This window comes from Solanum verrucosum, unplaced genomic scaffold, assembly GCF_900185275.1.
Source record: "Solanum verrucosum unplaced genomic scaffold, falcon-dt-bn FXZP01000261.1, whole genome shotgun sequence".
Taxonomy (NCBI): Eukaryota; Viridiplantae; Streptophyta; class Magnoliopsida; order Solanales; family Solanaceae; genus Solanum; species Solanum verrucosum.
The window spans coordinates 8,318,114-8,344,498 of NW_026019969.1; the positions used below are offsets into that span (position 1 = coordinate 8,318,114).

Genomic DNA, 26,385 nt, shown 5'->3' on the forward strand with positions numbered 1-26,385 from the left:
AAAAATTGTCTTAAGATATGTTTAATGAGGTCCCTTAATGCTTAATTAGTGGTCTAGCTGCTAATTTAAACTTCATTAATCAATAGATTTTGGCAAATAAAGTAGCCTTTCCTTGTTTTTTTCTTCTCAAAACAATGGAACGGGGATGAAGTATCACAAACAATAAACTTATTTTTATTCAGTAACACAAACCACACATAACAGATTTCCTCATCCAATACATCACACTAAAATGGAAAGGAAATTAAACAAGTCGACATGATCAATACTTATTTAGTAATTTTGTGACACAAGCGGTTCACAAAACCATAATTATTTGTAGATCATATATATATATTTTTTAAATAACGGTTTAGTTGTTATCCCACCAGAATTGTGATTGGAGGTAATCGACAACTTTGTTCTCAATTTGGAATGCTTTGGCGAGGACATCGTCATTGATTGGTGGGTCTGATCCAAATACTGCATTTGCGATAGTAATGACTCCTGGATTTTGGCTACTGAGTCCAGCAAATGCAACTGCATTAGTCTTTCCCACATTAAATTGAAAATGAATTAGACCTACTGGGAAAACAAACACATCTCCAGGATGTAGGATTTTGGTAAAGAGTTTGTTCTTCATATTTGGACCAGGGTTCGAAAGGACAAATCCAACGTAGAGTGTACCCTCAAAGAGGGCAAGAACTTCAGTTCCTCGGGGGTGAGTATGAGGTGGGTTGAGACCGTATGGTGCAAAATCAATACGAGCTAAGGAAATGCCCAGGGTATTGAGTCCTGCCAAGTTGTTGACGTTCACTGCAGTTACAGCAGATCCAAGTTGATTTGAAGTATTTCCAGCCATGTTTAGCCCCGGCCTAAAGAAGTCATCAGCAGTGACATCCATTGGATTCTTGCAAAATTTTCCATTCACGAAAACTACAAAAAGGAAGAAGTTTTAATTAGATAAAAATTAACAAAAAAGGATTAAAAGAAAATCTAAAAACTTGATAAAAATAGCAATGATCATATATGTAATTTAGTAATTTACCAGCATTCTTGGAGTCATCAACAGCAACACAGAAATCCTGAAGAGGGCTAGGATCAGATGCATGGCACATTGAAGATAAAACAGCCATTATGGCAATGATTAATACTAATGACTTGAAAGTCATTGCTACTAGCTAGAAACTTAATTACTTTACTATCTTATGAAACAATATATTCAAATGATGTTTTTTTGTTGATTTGTGACAAACCTAATAAGAAAATGCTTCGTATTTATAGATGATTATTAAGTTTGAATTGGTCGTCAATTTTCCTTAAATAAATAGTACTTATTGATACATTACGCTTTTGAATTACGAAGTCATCAATATAATGGTAAATTTTTCAAAAAAACTATTGAAGCTTCCTTCAACAACTACAAATTAAAGACCAAATCTTATTTACGTACCTACGTTGAAATTAAGATTTGACGTAACATACAGACTAGCCAAGAGGGAAAAAAATTGTAACCTACTAGAGGTAAGCATTGTGTTGTTGTAATATACCACAAATAACTTTAAATTACAATTGAAAATAAAATGACAAAAAAATGAAATTGATTTTTGTATTGTATTAGATTATATGTTCTTTATAATATAATATTTTGTTTTAGCAATCACAAAATATCTGAATAAATAAGTCTGTTATATATACAGATGATTGATAAATTGTATAGATATATATGCATCTTGGCCTCAATAATATAAAATTTGTTTCTTTGCATGATCTAGAACATAATTTGACCGTAATATAAAATTTGACAGTGACGTACTAACTTGCCAAGGAAAAAGAAGAAAAATCGTGACCTATACTCGATGTGCACAAAAAAGTATCGAGGAGGATTATTTAGAATCTAAACTTTATGAATTCCTTAATAATATAAAGTTAATAAACAATAATATATAATTAGATTTACAATCACATATTTACAAATTACAAGTGTTTAATGAATTTTTTCAATATAAATACAGATTATATACAAATATTATTGGATTATGAGGAACTCATATATACACTATTATATAGCTCCGGATCTGAGAAGCATAATATTGGACAGACGAATAAATAATATGTTGATTTAGTCTAAATCTTCATGATTTCGACATATATATATACCAGAAACAAACTAAATCTTATTTCGTTGTTAACTTTTAAAATTATCTGATCAACAACTGCATTGATTTTTATTATTAAAACTATAGTGTTAAAATTAAAATTTATTAAGTACTGATGACAACGATAAAAATTTGCATGCGAGAGGAAAGTTCATTCATATCAATATGATTAAAATTACATGAAAACTTAAAATTTTCGTATTTTTGAACAACAACACCAAGCTTGTCATTGTAATTTTAAAAAGGAGTAATAATTGAGAATAACTATATATTTTATAAAGAGAGAAACACCACTCTGTAGCAAGAAACTATCATCATCGATAATAATGTTTTACTAGGATAACGATTTTCATATTATGTTATATTTTTAATGATAACATTTTGTTATAGGCTTATAGCAATTAATAAATATCTAAAGACTGAACAAACAACTTTGTTACCGAAAGAGTTGACTGTATAAACATATGTATCTTGGCCTCATATACATAACGTAATAAGTTATTTCGAAAAATAATTAATCCATAAATAACTTGTTTCCAACATATTATTGTAAAACAAAATATATTAAAGCAATATAAGTCTTCTTCGTAGATCTTCTTCACCTGCTAATGTTTTAGTATTCAATTACTCAATACTAGTATATATATTTACTTTGACTTTGGTGGGCGGCTTCTAATATAATCACACGTTAGTGACCGATTATGATTTTTTACAAAAAAAAAATAATATATAATTTAATAAATGCACGAAGAAGTTAAGCAGGTGCAATATTTATGTGTTAGATACATAAAAAAAATTAAACCTAATAGTAATTTTTTAAGAAATGAGTTTCGGATGAATATATATATACACGAAAGATTGGCCATGAAAATAGTTTGTGCGGGTTAATGATAGGCATATTTATTAACTTAATTTATTTTAACTCATTCAATTTAGTATATATTCAAAATTGAGATTAATTTATATTCACAATATGGACAAGAAAATTACACCTTCAGTTTAATGACTTTCTACAACTAAAATTAGAAAGTCATCAAATGGTGATTTTTTCAAAACTTCAAAATGGTGAAGGTTTATACAACAACTACGAAGACTTCAAAATATTCTTTGAAAATGACTTGAGGAGTAACAGGAAGAAACAAAAAGATTGCCATCATTTTTTATTTTTTTAGCAACACTTTTCCAAGAAAAAGAAAAATGGTACCTAGAGATACACTTGACAATACTTACGATTACTTTGGTATTGATCGATAGCTTCCAACTTACCAAATGTAATAACAACGGTAAGTATTTTTTTATCCTTAATCAGACGTCTTGAGTTCTAATATTTCTGAATACAAAGTCTCTTTTGTTAGAAAGGGTTTTATCCCCCGACGTGGGATTTCCTGTGTATTCGGATTTATTCGAGCTCGTAGGTTTGGATGTTAATAAGGTGTATCTTGTGACGGTGCCATAAACTATTATTTTTATTGTTGAAGTTTCTATCATACTCAACTTTTTTTTTCTTCCTCATCCATTATGTTCCTCATCCATTATGATCATGACCATTTCAATAAATAAGTCCTCCACAAATATGATTATCTCTTTAATTATTATATTATATGTAGTTGTTATAAACTGTTTCTAACTTCTCATTAAGTTATAAAATTAATTAGTACTTATAGTTGTTGACCCAACTTCATAACTCAAATGTTTAAAATATTACCACCATTTACGACTTGGTAATTGCGCAGAAGCCAATTGCTTAATAATATAAAGTTAATAAACAATAATATATAATTAGATTTACAATCACATATTTACAAATTACAAGTGTTTAATGAATTTTTTCAATATAAATACAGATTATATACAAATATTATTGGATTATGAGGAACTCATACACTATTATATAGCTCCGAATCTGAGAAGCATAATATTGGACAGACGAATAAATAATATGTTGATTTAGTCTAAATCTTCATGATTTAGACATATATATACCAGAAACTAACTAAATCTTATTTCGTTGTTAACTTTTAAAATTATCTGATCAACAACTGCATTGATTTTTATTATTAAAACTATAGTGTTAAAATTAAAATTTATTAAGTACCGATGACAACGATGGAAATTTGCATGCGAGAGGAAAGTTCATTCATATAAATATGATTAAAATTACATGAAAACTTAAAATTTTCGTATTTTTGAACCACAACACCAAGCTTGTCATTGTAATTTTAAAAAGGAGTAATAATTGAGAATAACTATATATTTTATAAAGAGAGAAACACCACCCTGTAGCAAGAAACAATCATCATCGATAATAATGTTTTACTAGGATAACGATTTTCATATTATTTTATATTTTTAATGATAACATTTTGTTATAGGCTTATAGCAATTAATAAAGGACAAATTACTTAACTACACTCCTTTACTTACCTTAATATCCATTTATCCCTACTTATTTCAAAAAATTTAAAAATCCCTTATTTTACCTATGTATCCCGTGCACAACGCTATGTATCCCGCTATGTGGAATGTATCAAACGCTATGTATCCCGTGCACAACGCTATTTATCCCGCATGTATCCCGTGCACAACGCTATGTATCCCGCTATGTGGAATGTATCAAACCTAATGTATTCCATGCACAACACTATGTATCCCGCTATGTGGAATATATCAAACCTAATGTATTACATGCACAACGATATGTATCCCGCTATGTGGAATGTATCAAACCTAATGTATTCCATGCACAACGCTATGTATCCCGCTATGTGGAATGTATCAAACCTAATGTATCCCGTGCACAACGCTATGTATCCCGCAAACATCATTTTTAAGGGATTTTTGGTAAATAGAAAACTAGAAGGGATAGGATGTTATTTAGTACTTATACTATGTGGTTCCTATAATTTATACATTAATAAATATCTAACGACTGAACAAACAACTTTGTTATCGAAAAACTATTGTTTTTATTGTTAAAGTTTCTATCATACTCAACTTTTTTTTTCTTCCTCATCCATTATGATCATGACCATTTCAATGAATAAGTCCTCCACAAATATGATTATCTCTTTAATTATTATATTATTATATGTAGTTGTTATAAACTGTTTCTAACTTCTCATTAAGTTATAAAATTAATTAGTCCTTATAGTTGTTGACCCAACTTCATAACTCAAATGTTTAAAATATTACCACCATTTACGACTTGGTAATTGCGCAGAAGCTAATTCAAATTTTGTAATTAGGGAACTTTTTAAGACTAATTCAAACAATCTTTTATCTATAAATAGGGATACCTCACTTATCATATTAATCACATAAACAAAGAGATCACAATAATAAATTAGATTGTTTTAGAGTTCCTAATTAGTGATGTCTCTTAAGTCATTTGTATTAATCATTGCCATATTGGCTGTGGTTACTTTAATAAGCCATGCATCTGATCCTAGTCCTTTACAAGATTTTTGTGTTGCTGTTAATGACTCCATGACTACTGGTAAATTTATTATTGAATTACTTGTAAACTTTTCTTAATCATAATTTTAATTAACATTAGCTAGTTGTGTTATGTATATGTTCTAATTATAATTCCTTATTATGCAGTTTTTGTGAATGGAAAAGTATGCAAAGATCCAAAGGTTGTCACTGCTGATGACTTCTTCAAATCAGGCTTAAACGTAGTTGGAAATACTTCAAATAATGTTGGATCTGCAGTAACTGCTGTGAATGTTAACAACTTACCAGGGCTCAACACTCTAGGGATTTCATTAGTTCGTATTGACTATGCACCATACGGTCTCAACCCACCACATACACACCCTAGAGGAACCGAGGTTCTTACGGTCCTTGAGGGCACACTCTATGTTGGTTTTGTCCTTTCAAACCCGGGTCCAAACATGAAGAACAAGCTCTTTACCAAGATTCTACATCCTGGAGATGTGTTTGTTTTTCCAATAGGTCTCATTCATTTTCAATTCAACGTGGGAAAAACTAAGGCAGTTGCATTTGCTGGACTTAGTAGTCAAAATCCAGGAGTCATCACTATTGCAAATGCAGTATTTGGCTCAGACCCACCAATCAATGACGATATCCTCGCTAAAGCATTCCAAGTTGATAAGAAAGTTGTGGATTATCTCCAATCACAATTCTGGTGGGATAACAACTAAATTAGTATAAGCCAAACTAAGGTGCTATAATTATTAATTTGTGTGGTTTTTATTTGTAATCGTTAATAAACTTCAAGATTATCCAGTCATGTTGACTAATTTTACTTGATCTGTATTAGATGTACCATAAGCATGATATGTTATTGTTTTATTATAATAAAATTACCTTTATTGTTTGTTGTTGTAATAAAGTACAATGAGTCTTCCCTTAAAGAACAACAAGAATCTTAATTAGTTCCTCTAGGGTATGCATGACGTGAATTGAGACCACATCGTGCAAGAAATGTCAAGGCCTGATTCGAAGAGGTCATCATCATTGCCAAGTTATGAATACTTGCAAATTTTTCAATTAACAAAAACTGTATAATCAAAACAATATAATATTTACATACCAAAGAAAATAAAAAGTACTTAGAGAATAAACAAAACATAATATAAATTTTGAAAAACATGAAATAAGTACATTTAAAACGAATAAAACTTGAGTACTTTCTCTATCTCAAAATATCTTTTGTGATATCCTTTTACACACCCTTAAGAAATATTAATTAGGAGGGTTTTTTTATTATTATTATTATTTTATCCTAGATTGATATTTGAATAATCATAAAATCCTTAGAATTGAGGTAATTATAGTATTCAAAAATAATAATTAGAAAAGATAAAATAAAAAGAAAATAATTAATTTTTATCTTAAATTTCTAAACAATAAATAATTAAGATAATTTTTTATAAAAATATGACAGATAATAATTTAATACAGAAGAAAACAACAATTAAGAATTTATCGGTTGCTCTAGAGTCATTAATAGCAACACAAAAGTCCTGCAAGGGACTATGGTCGGATACAGTGCTAGGTGAAGATGCCAAAGCCATATTGGTAATGGTAATTAACAAACGATCTCTTCGTCTTAAGATAAGTATCGCTTTATAAAAAAATTTATTCTATATACAATAATTGTAAAATTAAAAAATTGAGACAAAATAATAAATTTATATATATATTTATTAAGAATTATTATCTCCATCTCATAATAATAGTTATTCATCTAATTACTATAAATTAATAGTTGTTCCGTATTACTTGTTCATTTATCAAATTAAGACAAAATTAATTAAAAATCTACCATGTTAACCCTACAATTAATATTATTTGAAAGACTAAATAAATTTTGTAAGTTCCAAAAAAAATTGTTTTCAAAGGAGTGGATAAAGGGTAAAATAATAAAATTAATAATTTTATTTCTATGATTTCTTAAAGAACATGTAAAGAAAAAAGTAAATAGTAACTAATATGAGATGGAGAAAGTACTATTTCTATTTAGTAGTGCTCAATTCTTAAGAAATTTCTACTCCATCCGTTCCTTTTTAGTTGTTATGGTTTCTTTTTTTAGTGTCAAACAATAAGAACTTTAATTAACAATTTATCATGTATTTTTTTTTAATCATATTGATATGTAAAAAATTGCAATTTATGATACTTTCCGTATAGTTTTTGAATATCTAATTTTTGGTTTAAAATATCAAATTAATGAATCTAATTTAACTTTGAAAATTAGTCAAATTGACTTTTGAAAACCGCAGTATGACAATTTAGCCAAAATTAAATTAATTTTAAATGTCAAATTGAATTAATAAATATGTGGATCATTACTCATAGATATTGCATCTGATGTCCTTAATTCTCCATGCATTTACTTTATTATATTTTGAATCGTCGATTATCAATGCGTGATTTTTTTTTTTAATGTTATTAGAAAGCCGCCTCGTGGCCCACCGAAGTGAGAGTAACAAATACAGTATCGATCGAGTAATTGAATTCTAAAACATTAACAGGTGAAGAAGATCTAATTGTATTGTTTTAATATATTTTGTTTTCCATTATTGTAGTACTACTACTCTTAAACTGCACAAGTAGGGATATTATGTTCTACATCATGCAAAGGAATAAAATTTATATTATTGAGGCCAAGATACATATATATATGTCCATATATGTACAACAATCATCTCTATAATCATTTATCCAAATATTCTTTAGTTGCTATAACAAATTGCTATTATATATAAAGAATGTATAACATAACATAACATGAAAGTCGATTTTAATTAAAACTTGACTATTATAGTAAAATGTTATTATTATAAAAAGGGGTGATTGTTCATTGTATATAGCTATATTTCTCAATTATTACTCCGGTAATTTAAATTGCAATGACAGTTTTTTTTTATAAATATGAATGGTGTAAGTAAAAGAATAACAAACTTTCTTCTCGCGTGCAAATTCTAACGTAGTGATCAGTACTTAAATATACTTTAAACTTAATTAGTACAGTAGTTTAATACTACTACAAATTAAGATTTTAGAGTAATTAAAATCAACATATTATTGTACACATTATTTATTACAACCACTACATCAAAAATGATTGGTAACTAACAATAGCTTAATTATTGTTAAATACTCCCTTCGCCCACTTTTTTTTGTCAGGTAATGCTTTTCGAAAGTCAATTTGACTAATTTTTAAAGTTCAATTTGATTACATTAGTTGAATATTTTAAACAAAAAATTTAGGTATTCAAAAACTTTACAAAAAGTACTATAAAATTGTTATAGTTTGACTCTAAAAAAGGAAACTGTGATAATTAAAAGTGAACGGGGTAGTATATTTTTAGAAGCAATTAACATTTTTTTTGTAAATATTCCTAAAACCTATAGCAACATTGAATCCAATGATAATCAACTAATGACGATAAAGATTTTAACACTCTTTAGTAATGTGCATATTTATTACCGCTAAAAGCTATTTTGTCGCAATAAACATCCTAAAAGGTGAAGTGTTTCCAGAAGCAATGGGAAAGTTCCGGCGGCCATTGCCAGTTCCTGTTCCTGATGATCAATATGTCATGACTAAGACAATACAAGTTGGTACTAAGTAAGTGGAAAAAATTTAAGTCATCAAGGCTGGCACCTAAGAAATAGGTTGTTTCATTAATGTTGTAACACCCTCATAGTTTATTTTTTTCAATCCAGTATCCGATATTTGTATTTGATTAATTTAGATTCGCATCGCGTAAAATCTCATTCTGGGCAAAACACTCCCTACCAAAGAGTTTTTCATTCCCAGAGAACTCGAATCCAAGACTCTGATTAAGGAAAGAACAACCTTATCTGTTGGTGGTCTTGAACAAGATTGAATAAAATGTGATCGATTTCGAACTTTACATTCAATAGTTAGTAAAAACTAAGATAAGGTAGATAGCTTGTTACATTGGGTTAAGTTATAACTTATACGGATAGTATAAAAAGATTTACATGATAATATTGTAGTAATTTTTACGTGAATTTTTACTAGAAAAAGTTCTTTAATATATTTAAGGGGATTTTCTTTTCTCGTCCTTTCCACAATTAGATCGACAAGTACCTAGCTTAAAAATTTGAAGATTCCACGAGCAAATTATTGATCAAACTTAAATTGTTTAATTCTCGAAAAACAAAATGTATCACATAATCGAGACAAAGAGAGTATCAAATTTCTCAACGTACGTAGGTAAATAAGATTTGGTCTTTTGTAGTTGTTGAAGAAAGCTTCAATTAATAATCAAGTGTTTAAAAATGTTTACTGTTGATGACTTGGTAAACCAAAGTTTAATATATTTTTTTAAAGGAAATTAAGGACCAATTCACACAAATAATCATCTATAAATAGGAAGTATTTTCTTATTATGTTTGTCAAAAACCAACTAAACAAAACATCATTTCATAAGTAGCAATGGCTTTCAAGTCTTTAATATTAGCCATTGCCATAATGGCTGTATTATCATCAATGAGCCATGCATCTGATCCTAGCCCTCTTCAGGATTTTTGTGTTGCTGTTGATGACACTAAGAATGCTGGTATATTACTAAAATACAAACATGATCTACACTATTTTTATCATATTTTATAAAGTTTTCTATATTAATTTGTTGACTTTTATCTAATTAAAACTTCTTTCTTTTACGCAGTTTTTGTGAACGGAAAATTTTGCAAGGATCCAAAGCTTGTTGTGGCGGAGGATTTCTTTAAATCGGGTCTGAATATGCCTGGAAATACTTCAAATAATGTTGGATCTGCAGTAACTCCTGTGAACGTCAACAACTTACCAGGATTGAACACTCTAGGCATTTCTTTAGCTCGTATTGATTATGCACCATATGGTCTCAACCCGCCGCACACGCATCCTAGAGGAACTGAGTTTCTTGTTGTCCTTGAGGGTACACTCTATGTTGGTTTTGTCCTATCAAACCCTGGTCCAAATATGAAGAACAAGCTCTTTACCAAAATTCTACATCCTGGAGATGTGTTTGTCTTCCCAATAGGTCTCATTCATTTTCAATTCAACCCAGGAAAGACTAAAACTGTTGCATTTGCTGGACTCAGTAGTCAAAATGCAGGAGTCATTACTATTGCAAATGCAGTATTTGGATCAGACCCACCCATCAGTGATGATGTTCTTGCGAAAGCATTCCAAATTGATAAGAAAGGTATTGATTACCTCCAATTAAAATTCTGGTGGGACAACAACTAAAACTTTTATTTCAAAAAATACATGATCTACTAATAGTTATGGTTTTTATGAATTGCTTCGCTTTTGTCACAAAAATAAGTATTGATCATGTCAACTGGTTTGATTTCCTCTCCATTTTAGTGTGACGTACGTACATTGGATGAGGATATATGTTATGTGGTTTGTTATATGGAATAAAAATAAGTTTGTTGTTTGTGATATTTCATTCTTTATCCCTCGTTACTCGTTAATTTCTTATTTTCTAACAGTGATATTGTACTTGCTATATATATTCTTTAATCTCCGCTATGGGAGGGAAGTAATTCCATCGATCTTCAGAGCATATAAAAAGTAATTTTAATTTCGACCTACACAAAAAGTATCGTCACCACTGCTCATGACCAAGTGGAATAATTATCTCATTTCAGCCACATATATATGAACCTTGAATGGTATACAAATAATTAAAGAATGTGTGAATCCAATATATAATAAGTGAATATATTCATTTGTATTACTTTCCATGTAAGGAATATATTCTCCAATCTCCACCATCCTATGACAAAAGCCTTTTCAGCCATTAGTAATAGAAATGATTCAACTAGTACCCATCCTTTCATTCTTAATCAGAAATTTCGAACGAGTCACAACTCTGAAATAATATTTAAAATCTTGTACGAGCTGGAATTGGATCTCGATATAAAGATTTTTTTCATCATATATATAAGGGAAAAAAGACAAATATACCCCTGAATTATCGTAAATGGTATGCAGATACCCTCCGTCATACTTTTGGGACATTGGTACCCCTGTCATCCAAAAACTAGAGCATATATGCCCTTTATGCTACCATTCTCGATAGTTCGGGATATATTTGTAAATATCTCAACTTTAGCTAATCTAAAGTCCTCAACCTCAATTTTTGTAACTTATATTCTAGCTCCTACTATACAATTTATTACTACTAATGGATGGCTAACATAAGTGAACTATGTTCAATGGCCACCAGACAATTAGCTTATGATCAATCATCCAACACTTACGGAAAGTCATATGATGTGTTTTTGAGTTTCAAAAGTGAAGACACTGGTAAAAATTTCACAAATCACCTCTCTACAGCTTTAAATCAAGCCGGATTTGGCACGTTCGAAGGTGGTGATGATAATAAATCAAGAGGAGAAGAAGACATTAATTCAGAGTTGTCTAAAGCAATACAAGATTCAAAGATGTGTATAATTGTATTCTCACAAAATTATGCATCTTCTAGTTGGTGCTTAGATCAACTTGTTTCCATTCTTGAATACAAAATGAAGTTTGCATGTATGATATTCCCTATTTTCTACCATGTTGATCCTTCCAATCTAAGGAAGCACAAGGGAAGTTTTGGAGAAGCATTAAATAGACATGAAGAAAAATTCAAGTGTGAAAGAGTATATGAAAATAATGAAAAAGAGTATTGGGAGGACAAGTTAAAGAAATGGAAAGATGCACTAAGCCAAGCTGCTGATTTGGCAGGAATGGTCCTTGAAAATCAGTAAGTTATCTTTATTCATGTATCGTCAGTGTAACAAATTTTTACATCTTTATTTGTTATAGCAGGTAACCTGTCTTATTTTCAAGATTATAAATCTCAAATCTTAAGGAGTGCTCTTGATTTTTCAGGCATGAATCCACTTTCATCAAGAAGATTATTAACGTTATCAGCACAAGACTAAGTCGTCCAGCGTTATATATTGCTTCTTGTTCAATTGGAATACATCGTAGAGCCAGGTCCATTAATTCTTGGGTTCAAGCTGATGGATCGAACAATTCCAATATTGAAATACTTCTAGTTTGCGGTATTGGTGGAATTGGAAAAACAACACTTGCCAAATTTGTTTACAATTTAAACTTTGGATATTTTGAAATTAGTTGTTTCTTAGCAAACATAAGAGAAACTTCAAAACTCCCTAATGGTCTCATCACTTTACAAAAGCAACTTCTTTCTATCCTTGTAAAGAATGAAAAGGTAAAAATATCAAGTGTTGATGAAGGAATCATCAAGATAAGAAATGCTTTATGTTATCGAAAAGTTCTTCTTGTTCTTGATGATGTTGATGAGCCTGATTTGGTTGAAGCTATATTTGACATGAAAGATTGGTTTGGTTTTGGAAGTAAAATAATTGTAACAACTAGGCACAAAAGTTTATTAAGACCTCAATTAGTCCATGAGGTACATGAAGTTGGAATTTTGTACACAATTGAAGCAAATGAGCTCTTCAATTTTCATGCATTTGGTCATGAAAACAATCAAATAAGCAAAGATTATTACAAAGAGTACTTAGAGGAAGTGATTGAATGGTGTAGAGGACTTCCATTAGCTCTTCAAGTTATCGGTTCTTCGTTGGCTGGAAAATCAAAAAATGTATGGAGAAGTGCTATAGAAAAGTTGAGAGAAATTCCCACAAATAAAATTGTTGACAAATTAAGATTGAGTTATGAGTTATTGGAAGATGATCATGATCAGAATTTGTTCCTTCATCTTTGTTGTTTCTTTGTGGGGATGAAAAAAGATTTTGTAGTTAGAATACTTGATAAATGTGATTTTTACACATTAGTGGGGATACAAAATCTAATTGATAGAAGTTTAGTGACAATTGAATATGTGAATGAGATAACAATGCATCAATTAGTAAGAGATATGGGAAGAGATATTGTTCGTAGAGAAGCAACTGTGGATCCTGGAAAACGTAGTAGGCTTTGGCATCATACAGATTCTTACAATGTTCTAAGAGGAAAAACAGTAAGTAATTAACTATGTTCTAATTATTTGAAAAAAATTGTCAATTTTTACTAGGGAAAAAGGTCTGATATACCCTCAACTTTGTCATTTAAAGCTGATATATCTTCATTATAAAAGTAGCTCATATATACCATTATTGTTATACAAATGGCTCACATTTGTCTTTTGCGATTTCTATTAGGGAACAGAGGCAGTGCAAGCGATGGTACTTGACATGCGTATGATTCCCTTAATACCATTTAGACAAAGTCCAATTGGCTTTTTCACAGCTTGGAGTTCAAAATTGGGCAATTTTTGTTTACAAGATCATGTGAGAACTGATGCCTTTGAGAAAATGCACAAGCTTAAATTTCTCCAATTCAACAAAGTTCAAGTGAATGGAAGTTACAAGAATTTTCCAAAGGGATTGAGATGGCTATGTTGGAGTGGATTCCCAGAGGAGTGTATACCAAATGAGTTTCCAATGGGAAATGTTGTGTCTATCGATATGCGATACAGCTGCTTGAAACAACTTTGGAACGGATATAAGGTAATTAATTGTCTATATATTCATTTTCTTTGATCCTCATTGGGGTGTCAAAAGGGCGGATTAGGTGGGTTAACGTTAAAATGAGTTGAATCATTGCATCACTTTGGGCTACATAAGCCTCTTGAATTGGCCTAATCTTTCAAATGGGCTTACATGGATCTTATCCAATGTATGTATAGGTGAATAATATTTTATGGGCTAAATTTGACATTCTACATACTACGACTCGTATCTAACAAATGACTTTGTTTTGATGTATTAGTTTCTCCAATACCTTGAGATACTGGATTTGGGCCACTCCTATGAGCTCATCACAACACCGGATTTCTCAGGCCTTCCCAATCTTGAAAAGTTGATACTCGAACATTGTACCAAGTTAATCAATGTTCATAACACCATTGGATGTCTACAAAAACTCATGATTTTGAACCTTAAAGATTGCCACAAGTTAAAGATCCTTCCAGATAGCATTTGTGAGTTAAAATCTCTTGAGACACTTAACATCTCAGGCTGCTCAAACATTGTATATTTACCAACAGAGCTTGATAAATTAATATCACTAAAGGAACTTTATGCTGATGGGATCTCAATGACCAATTTGGAGGCCCAAACATGGTATTCATCTTTATGGGCTTGGGCCTGGAAAGGAAGAAGCCCATTATTATCTCCTAAAATTCATTTTCCTAAGTCCTTACATGTGTTAAACATTGCAAAATGCAATTTATCTTCAGATGCTTTTAACAAGGTTGATTTAGGCATTATGACCTTACTACACTGGCTAGATTTGGGAGGAAATCCGATTAACGATTTACCAGATAGTATCAAGAATCTTACGAGGCTAAAAACTCTTAACATCGCGTATTGTACAAAGATCAAGTACCTCGAAGGGGTACCATCGAATGTTACAGATGTAAATGCTGATGGATGTATATCATTGGAGAAAGTAGGTTCTTGTGCAAAAGGGCATCCAGTAGAAGGTTATATAAATTGTATAAATCTTGTTGAAATTGAAGGTGTGTTCAAGTTAGAGCCATTGGAAAATGTTGATCCTCAAGTGCTTGCCAACAACATGGGAATTTCAAATTTGGAAACTACAATGAAAAGTACTATGGTTTCTCTTGTATTTGGTCGTGTGTATAATGCTGAAAGACTTAGAAATGAATATCCAGGTTTTGTACAAGATGACATAACAAGTTTATTTTCATTATCACCTAAGAAGTTACCTCCACAGGTTTGTCTCTCCTACCCTCTTTTGACATTCATTAATTAATTTATGCTCCTCTCGTTTCAATTTGTTTGTCTTGCTTTTTATTTTATTTTTAAAAAAAATGTTTCAAGAAAAATGTCTTTTTCCTTTTTTGACAACTCTTTAATTTCAAAAAAAATTCACATGACATGTTTAAGACCACAAAATTAAAGGGCATTTTGGTATATATAGTTTAAGACTCAAAAGCTTTTCTTTATCCCTAAACTCCATGTCAAATCAAAATCAAACAAACAAATTGAAACGAAGGGAGCACTATCTAAGCTAGTTATTGATATTAATAACTACTTAATCTCAATTTGTGTGGCACTTTTCGCTTCTCGAAAGTTTATTTGACTAATATTTGAAGATAAATTGGATCAGATATATCAATTTAATATTTTAAAATTAAAATATGGAAATTCAAAAAACTATATTATAACTAATATAAGTTACAATTCTTCTCACGTCAATATGTTGGTCAAAGTTTATATAATTTGAATCAAGAAAAACGAAAAATAACACATAAATTGAGACAAAAAAAATACTTATAAATTAAGATTACGATCAAATTGCTCATATCGAGTAGTAACTCGTAAATAACTCAAAATAAATAGTAGTATGAGTTTTGTTTCAACACTTCCTCATGTATGATATTGGTGCTAGCATTAATCCTTTTCATGGGTCAAAAACATGAAAATGTTTTATATTTATTTTGTTTGGTGATGAGATCAATTAGAAATTTAGGACCTCATGAGTCATACCTGCTCTGATATGTTGAATCGTATGATCAATCATATCTAAAAGTTAAATCTATTAGACAAAGTACATTACCAATTACATAATTATACTATTCAGATATTGTACCACCGTGGTGTTTTCTCTACTTTTCTGCCTGGCGAAACAGTACCCAATTGGTTCAACTACAAGTTCACAGATGCAGCAGAAGTCTATTGCACACTACCAAACAACCTCAATAGCCACAGAACAATCAATGGATTGAGCATTTGCTTTGTATACAAATGTCCAGAACCATACACAAACGTTGGCTTGTACGACGGACCAGCAATTTGGTTACGAAATCAGACAAAAGATTTGAACTGGGCTCTGTATCCTGCTTGGTTTGGTCTTCCAGAAGATGATCAAACTGGAATTATGTGGTTAAGTTACTGGAAAGTCAATAATTTGTTTGAACAAGGAGATATTATTGAAGTTATGGGATCTCCACAATTTGCTGAATTTAAAGAGCTTGGTGTTAAAATTTTCTACATTGATGAACAAACAGAGAATTATGAGAGTAACGACCCATTTGAAGACATATTGAGGAACGATTTTAGTGATGAAGAACGTACTTATTACATTTGCACTTGAACAATTCCTGTACAAATATTATGCCTATAATATAGTATCATAATTGTTCTATTTTTTTTATTTATTTAAATATATAAATTAGTTTATGTATGTTACTATATTAAAACTGTGTTCGAAATGTATTATATATGTATTTATTTAGCTATAAGTCGTAATTAAGACGATACTCCTTTGTCCGTAATTACTTATTCAATTTTTTTTTTACTTGTCCAATTTGACAAATCAAGAAATGACAAAAAAAATTATTTACTATACCCTCAATTAATTAATTTTGAAAAAGGTAGAACTTATTGGAAAATTTAAAATTTTTAATTCATCCATATCATAATTAAGAGGGGTAAAATGGTAAACTCACTATGTCAATTATTATTTTCTTAATAGGTGTATTAATTCAAAAGTGGAGAAGTAATTAGGAACAAGGAGGAGCATAATACTAAGTAAAAATACCAAAAAAAAAAAAAAATCATCTATATTTTCATTATGCATATCATATATTTCAGGAGTCCTTTTACAATTACAAAAGAAAAAAGAAATTCTATCGATATTAATTCTTTATATATTTAATTAAATAATAATTTGAGAAAAATAGTAAAGGATGATTTTGTAGTAATTTTTTTTATAAAAAGAAAACTATAAATTTGGACTTGGACTGAAATTTGTGCCGAGGGTTCCGTTTCTAGTGCCTAAAACAGGGACAAAAGTTTGAGGCAAGTCTTTATTGATCTTTGTTCCATTTTATTAAAAAATAAAAAATCTATAGAAATTGTGGTTCTCTTAAATATTGTCCAAGTTATGAAATCCAATTAATGGAGCAAAATTGGTAAATGGTTGATTTTAAACATTGAAAAAAACATAGATTTGTTTACCGTCTCCACCCTCCTATCGTGTGTTCCAAGTATATGATGATTGATCTTCTCTCATTTTTCGTACGAATCTGTTTTTTTTTTTTTTTTTTCTGAAAAGTATATAAAAGTTGAAATCATTTTGTGTTATGTTATGCTTGGTTTAGGGGGCTCAAAAGCAGAAGCGTATATAATGACTACAGGAATTCCAATATATTTTTGGCAAGTGAAATCATATGGGACATGCTGAGCTATTCAGTGCTAAGATTTAAATGTATATGCAAGAATTGGAATGTCATAACTCAAGATTTTCAATTTGTATGTCTTGATTATAAACGTTCTCAGCTTTCTATTACCAAAAAAAAGCCAACAACAGACGAAGTTGAATTTAAATTCTTATGCGGAGTCAGTTTACATACTACTGGAGTACTCTTGCAATAGAATTGGACATTCTCCCAATACTTTAAATTACAGTTACGGTGTAAGGAACCCTGAAATACAACATCAAATACTTGAAATTCCGGATTCACAAAGACTTTATTATCGTGAATATGTCCCTTAGCTTGTGTTTGATCCATCTCACCAAGTTTTGAAGTTGCTCTCTTATATTCATGATAACCAATTAGTGATTGGTTATGAGGTTCTTGATAGCAGCTATTCTTGGCGACCCCCCTAGTACGTAACTCTCCTCAATTTGCATTGGGAACTGGTTACACCATTTGGGATATTGCCTTAGGAAATTCTCCCAGAGGAATTGATAACAGTTTTAGGATGTGCTGAATCTAATAAATTGTCGTTTAAGTGGAAGAACGACACGGACAAGAAGAAGGAACTTTTCAATACACGGTTGTCGTCTAGTCATGTTTAATTTTCCTCTCTTTTCAATTTTTTCTTACTTTAATTTGAGCTATATATGAGTTGAGTATAGGGATTGTCAGATTTTAGAGATATATAATTGAGTTTGCACATTGAAACTATTTACTCATTCTCATTAATTATTTTCTCTAATTTCTTATACCTCACTAAACTATCCAATTATTTTATTTGAGATAGTCATTCAACTAATACTAAAAATCTCTCAACTATTTAGTTATGAACACACTATAAAAAGTAGAACAATTAAAATTTAGTATCTGATGCACAAAGTTGCTGTCAAATAGAAACTACAATTTGCAGCCCAATTATAAAACATACATAGAAAGCGCTATGCAACATTAATTTATCGATTATATAAACTGAATTAGTAATTTTACTTAGTCACGAATAATTCCACCAAATATAATTCGTCTACAAAAGAATTCTTCACTTTGATTGCTTTGAGTTATAAAAATACATGATAAATTATATAAACTGAAATAATAATTTTTATAAGAGATGGGTCAAATTTTTTATTGAACATGTATCACACATTCAAGAAAAAGCAACATTAATTTATCGATTTTTACTTCAATCTAAAGTTATTTTTTTATATTTGATTTTAATAAATATTAAATTTCTTGTGTTTTGATGGAGAATATGTGAAAATCCTAATCAAAAGTTCAAATCTTAGTTAGTTCTCCTGATTCACTTATAAAATTATAGAAAAAACTTATGCCGTTATTTAAAAAAATAGTTTAAACCTCCTAATAACCTACTTAGGAGGGAATGAAAAACACAATAATATATGTATAATTGCACATAATGTTTTATTATATTTTCTTTTTGATAAAAACGTGTTTGAAATAGTATTTTATATTTAATAAAAATAAATATCTAAATTAAAGTTTCAATTAAATTTAATAATTTATAAGTATTCATTCTTTCTTAATTTATGCAACATACTTTATTATTTGGTCTACCCCGAAATAATTTAATTTAAAATTATCTTTTTATATTTAATATGATAATTTAAAAATAATTAAGTAATATAATATAAATTGTGATGGAGAGGGGGAGACGGGTAAAAATTGAAGAATAAAAAAGGAATTTTAAAAAAATGTTAGTGGAGTAGTGGACCCACAAATTTCGTGAAGAGAATATGTGACTTGAGACAAATTAAATTGAAAGTATATATTGATATTTCATAAATTTTGATATGTGTATACAATATAAAATTTTAATGATGAATAGTGTTCATTTGCATTTTCTAACTGCTCTCGGTAAAATTTAATTATTTCAATATAATAATAAAAAGATATTTCAGCGACTATGCATTATATTTCTGAAATCAATAAACCTAATGAATACATAAATATAAGAAGTTTATTTTGAATAATGAAATCATTCATGAAAATCATACCAAGGTGATCACAATTATTATTAAGTCTACATCTCTATTTAGGGCGGATTCATCCTTGGCCTAGGGGTGTCAAGCAACACCATTTCATTGGAGAATTATATGACATTCTTTTGTTGATAGAGATCAAATTTTGGTTTAATAAATATATATAAAAGTATTGACACCTCTTGACACAAGTTAAAAGTTTAGTTTAGTGGTTAAGGGGTTGCAAAAATTCCTTAAAATTGCATGTTTAAACACATTGCCTACGTTTTCAACAACTGTTGTATTAATTATATTTGTTTGCCTTCACAATAACACTTGTATTAATCACATTTGTTTGTAATAGTTACGTTGGATGTCGAGGTAAAAACTTTATATATTAATATGAATATTTGAGTTGTTTAATTTAAAATTCTAAAATATTTTTTATAATAAGTAGATAGTTTTTATTTATTTATTTTGTAATGTTTTTTCAAGTGAACTTAAATTAAATGTTAAAATTTTTTGGGACCTCAAAATTTTAGAGTCCTAAAGCAGATGTTTTACTAGCCTTTTTTTATCAATATTAACCCGGACTAATTATCAAGATGATATGTAAATTGGCAAGTTCCTTTGTTATCATGAACCTAAGATACAATGTTACCAATTATATTCATGACCATAGAAGTATCAAACAAAAGTGACGAAATAAAAGAGAACATATACTCTTTAATTACAATTACTAGTACTTTGCATATTACTCAATTGTTTTTAGTTTGGACTTTGGATTATATCTTTGTTTGTACAGTAACCTTGTGCTTCTGCCTATTTGCTAGAGTTTGATCCACAATTTTCGGAAATATAACTTTGTCTGATATTTGGGTCTCCTTTCATACTAACAAAAAAGGGAACTTCAAGCATTATGTTAAAAAATTGGTTTTAACAACAAAAAACAAACTAGTCATTTTAAGAGTCACGTATTGAATTTTGTATTAGAAATGAATTAAAAATTTAGCTAATATTGAAATTACTAGTTATTATAATTAATGTTTAGTTATTCTAAAGAATAATTTGACAATAATTAATAATAATAAAAATAAAAATTTATATGTTAATATTTTTTTCTTTAAAAAATGTAAAATATCCATTAAAATTCAATTATTTTGAAATAAAGAAAATAATCGTGTGTATAATTTATGTAAATGATGAGTAAAAATAAACAATGAATCCGGATGGCGGTGTAACAATAAACAATATGCTACTTGCCTTTAATCGGGAGAAGGATGTCCTGCTAAAAATTTCAGTTTAAACTGCTCATATGCTTTTCACGAGCATATTCCATCAAAGATGGTAAATAATACGTAATCAATTATTTGGTGATCCCCTCAAATCTCATGAAGCTTAGTTGAATCTGCTATGGAGCAAGCTAAATTTTCTTACCATGTTTTCTTGAGTTTCAAAGCCCATGATACTGGCAAAACTTTTACTGATCATCTCCATACAAATTTGTTTCGAGCTGGGTTTCATGTGTTCAAGTGTGAAGATGATGATGAAGAAGAAGACAAAATAGATGAGTTGAAGTTAAAATTGAAAAAGGGAATCGAGCAATCGAGGATGTCAGTGATTGTATTGTCCCCAAACTACGCATCATCAGAGAGGTGTCTTTACGAGCTTGTCGTGATTTTGGAGCAAAGGAGGAATTCTGGGCATATAGTCTTACCTGTCTTCTTTAACGTGGATCCTTCAGATGTAAGGAAGCAAAAGGGAAGTTTTGGGAAAGAAAATTTCCAGATTGTCAATGGTGAGAGTCACAAGTTGAGAGATTGGAGAAATGCTCTCAAAGAAGTGGCAGATTTGGGAGGAATGCCCTTGCAAAATCAAGCTGATGGGTAACTTTTCCCCCCTTTTCATTTTCCCTCTCTTGAGGACAAATGACTAATAAATTGTATTAACCCTGGTGTCTTGTTGACCAACTTGAGATCAACTCACAAATTCCGAGGTATTTGCTACCTTCCACCATCACATGTACCGGATAACTCTGTCTGTCAAGGCTTGGATGACCTATTACTTTTGCCTCCATTGGAATTGAACATGGGACTTCATAAGGTTCTCAACCTACTTCATTGACTAGTAAGCCACACCCTTCCGGTGCTTAGATTATTATATAGATTGAAGACCTGTAAGAGTTAGTATTCATTTAGTTTTCCCCAATTTTCTCTATCTCTGACTAAAGACTTTTCGATTCTAGTATTAAGATGTTTCAAAGGCTCTATCACATGCCTCACTCACCATCAATTGTCTAGGATAGATATTACCCGTTCATGTCAATCTCCTTCCCAATTTCATGCAGCTTAAAGTCTGCTTTATCAAGATCTCCTTAATGTTGTTTAGCACCAGTTCAATAAAAGTTCCTTTTCCCCATCAAGTTTCATCATAATGATCAGAAGACTTGTCAAAAAAGGAGAAAGTGACCAATAGCTAAAATGTTTTCGTAGAACTCGTGACTGGTGGCATCACTATGTTGTTGAAAGACGGAGTTGTGGGATAAATAAATAACTGGACAGTCGGAGCTGTGTCCTTCTAATGCGCCTTCATAGTTTTTGATTATGAAGCCTTTAGGTCTTTGTCATCCTGAAGATGAATATTTTCATCTGTATGTATTTGAGTATTTGTCTTTTTCAATTTTGTGGAATACTTCTCTAAAACATATATCTGTTTATTATCACCATATTTTTTTAGCTCTTCACTTCAGATTTGATGGCATTCAAATTTAATCTGAACTTGTAGACATGAGGCAAAGTTCATTGAGAATATTGTTGAAGTGGTTGCAAACAAGCTACGTCCCAGAGACTTACACAGTGCTCCTTACCTCATTGATATCAATTATCGGGCAGAAGATATTATCTCCTGGTTACAAGATAGATCAACTAATGTTGGGATATATGTGATTTGTGGGATTGGTGGAATTGGGAAGACAACCATTGCCAAATTTGCCTATAACTCAAGTGCAAGATCATTCGAAGGAAGCAGTTTTCTTGCAAACTTCAATGAAATTGCAAAACAATGTAATGGCTTAGTTCGTTTGCAGAAGCAAGTTCTGTATGATATTGTTGGGAGAAAGGAGAGGATATCAAATGTTGATGAAGGAATTATGATGATTGAAGATGCCGTTGGCTATAAAAAAGTTCTTCTTGTTCTTGATGATGTTGATGATGCTGACCAGATAGATACAATTTTAGGAATGACAGATTGGCTTAATCCTGCTAGTAAAATCATTATAACAACGAGGCATGAGTCATTGCTAAAGCCTTCTGTACCTCACAAGGTGCTTAAACTAGAAGTCTTGAATAAAATGGATTCCCTAAAGCTTTTTAGCTGGCATGCCTTTGGAGAAGATCATCCTTTGGAAGGATATCTTGAGCTCTCAGAAAGAGTGGTTCTTCAATGTGTAGGACTTCCTTTAGCTCTTCGTGTTTTAGGCTCAGCTCTATCGGGTAGAAGACCAGAAATATGGGGAAGTGCATTAGAAAAGCTGGAAACAATCCCTGATGGTCATGTCATTGAAAAACTTAAACTGAGTTTTGACACTCTTGAAGATGACCATGACAAAGATATATTCCTTCATATAGCTCATTTCTTTCTTGGGATGGACAAAGATGACTCTGTTAGAATACTGGATGGATGTGGTTTCCACACAATAATTGGGATGCAAAACCTCATTGATAGAAGTCTTTTGACAATCAGTGACTTAAATAAGTTGGAGATGCATCAGTTGCTTAGAGACCTGGGGAGAAATATTGTTCGTATGGAATCACTGGATCCTGGAAAACGTAGTAGACTTTGGAATAACAAGAATTCTTTCAGAGTATTGAATTATAAGACTGTAAGGCGTGTGTTATGTTCTTCTTTTCCATCTTTGTTGTGCCATACCCTCACAATTTATCTTTTTCTCCGAATTTCCTGTTAGGGCACTGAAAAGATTGAAGGGATCAGCCTTGACATGCCCATATTGATGGAAGATAAATCAGTGAAGCATTCGATAGACACTTCATCAAGCAACTCAAATTACAGCCTAGGGACTGATGCATTTACGGTTATGCGAAACCTAAGTGTGCTCAAACTAAATGATGTGAACCTTATTGGATGCTTCAAAGAATTTCCCAAGAGATTAAAATGGCTGTCTTGGCGTAAATGCCCTTTAAAATCCATTACTAGTGACCTTTCCTTGGAAGGACTAGTATCTATTGACATGCGGTACAGCAGTTTACAACAAACATGGAGTGGAACCGAGGTATAAATAATCTTTTCTTTTCCTTTTTTTCGCAGTAGTTTCTTGCATAATCAAGATTGTAATTTCAGAAGAAATAAAATTGAATGCTTTTTTCCAATCAGGTTTTGAGATTTCTCAAGATTCTCAACCTTAGTCATTCTTGGGAACTTACCAGAACCCCTAGCTTCGCTGGAATGCCCCGGCTGGAGAAATTAATTCTTAAAGACTGTGTTAAACTGGTTGATATTGATGAATCTATCGGTTATCTCCAAGAAATCGCCCTACTGAATCTAAAATACTGCAAGAGCATCAGAAAGCTGCCAAGAAATATTGGTAAACTTGAAAGTCTTAAGACACTTGATATATCCTTCTGCTCAAGCCTGGAGTCGCTGCCTATGGAGCTTAACATGATAGATTCTTTGAAAGTGCTTAGAGCTGATGGAATCAGTCTAAACCAAATAATCTGCAACACCAATGAGCAGAAATCATTACAGGCACTATTTTCATCTTGGATATCAAAGTCAAGAATCTCTCCTGAAATATCATGGGCCTTTTTACCAAGCTCTTTGGTGAGCTTGAGTCTTGTGAGTTGCAGGCTGTCTGATGGATCTTTTCCCGAGAAGTTTAGCAATCTTCCACTGCTCGAAGAACTGGATCTAAGTGAAAACTCAATTAGTTGCCTCCCAGAGTGGATCAAGAGTCTCCCTCAGCTCCAAAGCCTCAGTGTCAAGTCTTGTAAGATGCTCAAATCACTTACTGAGATGCCAAATAGCATTTCAGAATTGTCAATACATAGTTGCTCATCGTTGGAGATGGTGACATACCAATCATTGCTATCAGAATATCCAAGCCTGGTTCACGATTACAATTGTGACAGTCTAGTCATGATGCAAGGAAAGTTTAAGTTAGAAGCTCTAGAAAATGCTGACCCGCAGATGCTTAAACGTTTTGGTCTGAATCCTGAAACTGTGGAAAATGCTATGGTGAAAATGGACCTCTTTTCGAGTTTCAAGATAAAAATGCTTCCACCACAGGTTTTACTCTCACGCTGTCCATATGACTACAAAATCTAGATTTACTGTTGATCCTTAACCGTTTATTTCTATGACTGGAACAGGGGTTGTACGAGGAAGGCATCTTCAGTGCATTTCTTGCTGGAAATAAGATACCTAGGTGGTTCACGAAGTTAAAGAAAGCGAATGCAGTAAAATTTAATATATCTCAACCTCTCAAAAATATCCAAGGCCTATCCATAGCAGTTGTGTATACAAGTTCTGAAAGTGAAGAGAATGAGTTTTCAAGAGCCCACTGGCGAAGACAGGAGAATATTGTACAGAATAGGACTAAAGATTTGAAGTGGATGCACTATCCAAGAGTTTTCGGCGTGCCAGAAGGTAATGAAGAAATAACATGGTTAAGTCACTGGAAATTTGGAGATATGCTACAAGATGGAGATGAAATTTCTATTTTAGTCCGTTTGAATGGGTTGAAGGTAAAGGAACTTGGCATCGACATTTTGTGTGAGGAGCTGTCAAACTGCAAAGTTGCAAGCCCAGATCCCTTGTTTTCCAATGATAACGTTCCTGGAGATGTATCACAACGTGGTAGTGTTTTTAAAATTGGGAGGGGACAGTAGATATATTGTAAGATATTTGACATGATACAATAAATATTACATTAAACAATATTTTATCCAATTTAAATAAATTTTTGTCACTGAGAGTTGTTAAATTATCAAGTAGGAATTAGGAATAGCATATTCACGTTTTAAAAAGATTAATTCTATACTTATTTCACTTTATGTGATTAAAATTGGGGAAATTGTATATAATAGTAAACTATTAATTCAAATTAAATGCTATAAATATAGTTTGATTTAATTGTACCTCATAGCAAACTATTGCTATTTCACCTCTCTCCTGGTGAATCTCGTTCTCCCCCTCGCCTCTCTCATTTTTTATACAAACGCAAGTGTATAAAGTGCGTTTGTGTTTGTATAAAGCGAGAAAAAATTGTATATATACATATATTTTCGTTCCCCTCTCCCAGATCTCGCTCTCTCACTTTATACAAAAAAACGCAAATTGTATAAAATGTGTTTGTGTTTGTATAAAGCGAGAGAAAATTGTATATATACATATATTTTCGTTCCCCTCTCCCAGATCTCGCTCACTCACTCGCCTCTCTCACTTTATACAAAAACTCAAATGTACAAAATGCGTGAAAATTGTATAATATTTTCTTTCCCCTCTCCC

At 31.0% G+C, this 26,385-nt stretch overlaps 4 protein-coding genes across 4 annotated transcripts; 3 read left to right on the top strand and 1 right to left on the bottom strand.

Annotated features, from left to right (window-relative positions):
- Positions 1–256: 256 nt before the first annotated feature.
- On the bottom strand, positions 257–1,206 carry LOC125814963 (putative germin-like protein 2-1). Its single transcript, XM_049494394.1, has 2 exons — positions 1,028–1,206; positions 257–915 (listed from the first exon to the last, which is right to left on the bottom strand). Exons 1-2 carry the CDS (start codon positions 1,149–1,151, stop codon positions 353–355), a joined length of 687 nt encoding a protein of 228 aa, XP_049350351.1. The 5' UTR covers positions 1,152–1,206; the 3' UTR covers positions 257–352.
- Positions 1,207–5,465: 4,259 nt separating this feature from the next.
- LOC125814962 (putative germin-like protein 2-1) lies at positions 5,466–6,489 on the top strand. The gene is made up of 2 exons (XM_049494393.1): positions 5,466–5,634; positions 5,742–6,489. The coding sequence occupies exons 1-2, from the start codon at positions 5,511–5,513 to the stop codon at positions 6,302–6,304; spliced, it is 687 nt and encodes a 228-aa protein (XP_049350350.1). The 5' UTR covers positions 5,466–5,510; the 3' UTR covers positions 6,305–6,489.
- A 3,588-nt stretch (positions 6,490–10,077) lies between these two features.
- On the top strand, positions 10,078–11,073 carry LOC125814966 (germin-like protein subfamily 1 member 13). The gene is made up of 2 exons (XM_049494398.1): positions 10,078–10,201; positions 10,313–11,073. The coding sequence occupies exons 1-2, from the start codon at positions 10,078–10,080 to the stop codon at positions 10,873–10,875; spliced, it is 687 nt and encodes a 228-aa protein (XP_049350355.1). The 3' UTR covers positions 10,876–11,073.
- Positions 11,074–11,760: 687 nt separating this feature from the next.
- Positions 11,761–25,218, top strand: LOC125814968 (uncharacterized). Its single transcript, XM_049494401.1, has 9 exons — positions 11,761–12,388; positions 12,517–13,642; positions 13,818–14,165; positions 14,428–15,396; positions 16,267–16,756; positions 21,323–21,749; positions 22,648–23,743; positions 23,828–24,151; positions 24,253–25,218. The coding sequence occupies exons 1-9, from the start codon at positions 11,826–11,828 to the stop codon at positions 25,201–25,203; spliced, it is 6,294 nt and encodes a 2,097-aa protein (XP_049350358.1). The 5' UTR covers positions 11,761–11,825; the 3' UTR covers positions 25,204–25,218.
- The last annotated feature ends 1,167 nt before the right edge of the window (positions 25,219–26,385 follow it).

Coding starts and splice junctions, on each gene's coding strand:
- LOC125814962 (XM_049494393.1), top strand. CDS start 5,511: ATGTCTCTTAAGTCATTTGTATTAATCATTGCCATATTGGCTGTGGTT. Junction 5,635..5,741: donor TAATGACTCCATGACTACTG/GTAAATTTATTA, acceptor CTTATTATGCAG/TTTTTGTGAATGGAAAAGTA.
- LOC125814966 (XM_049494398.1), top strand. CDS start 10,078: ATGGCTTTCAAGTCTTTAATATTAGCCATTGCCATAATGGCTGTATTA. Junction 10,202..10,312: donor TGATGACACTAAGAATGCTG/GTATATTACTAA, acceptor TCTTTTACGCAG/TTTTTGTGAACGGAAAATTT.
- LOC125814968 (XM_049494401.1), top strand. CDS start 11,826: ATGGCTAACATAAGTGAACTATGTTCAATGGCCACCAGACAATTAGCT. Junction 12,389..12,516: donor GGAATGGTCCTTGAAAATCA/GTAAGTTATCTT, acceptor TTGATTTTTCAG/GCATGAATCCACTTTCATCA. Junction 15,397..16,266: donor CTAAGAAGTTACCTCCACAG/GTTTGTCTCTCC, acceptor TATACTATTCAG/ATATTGTACCACCGTGGTGT.
- LOC125814963 (XM_049494394.1), bottom strand. CDS start 1,151: ATGACTTTCAAGTCATTAGTATTAATCATTGCCATAATGGCTGTTTTA. Junction 916..1,027: donor TGATGACTCCAAGAATGCTG/GTAAATTACTAA, acceptor TCCTTTTTGTAG/TTTTCGTGAATGGAAAATTT.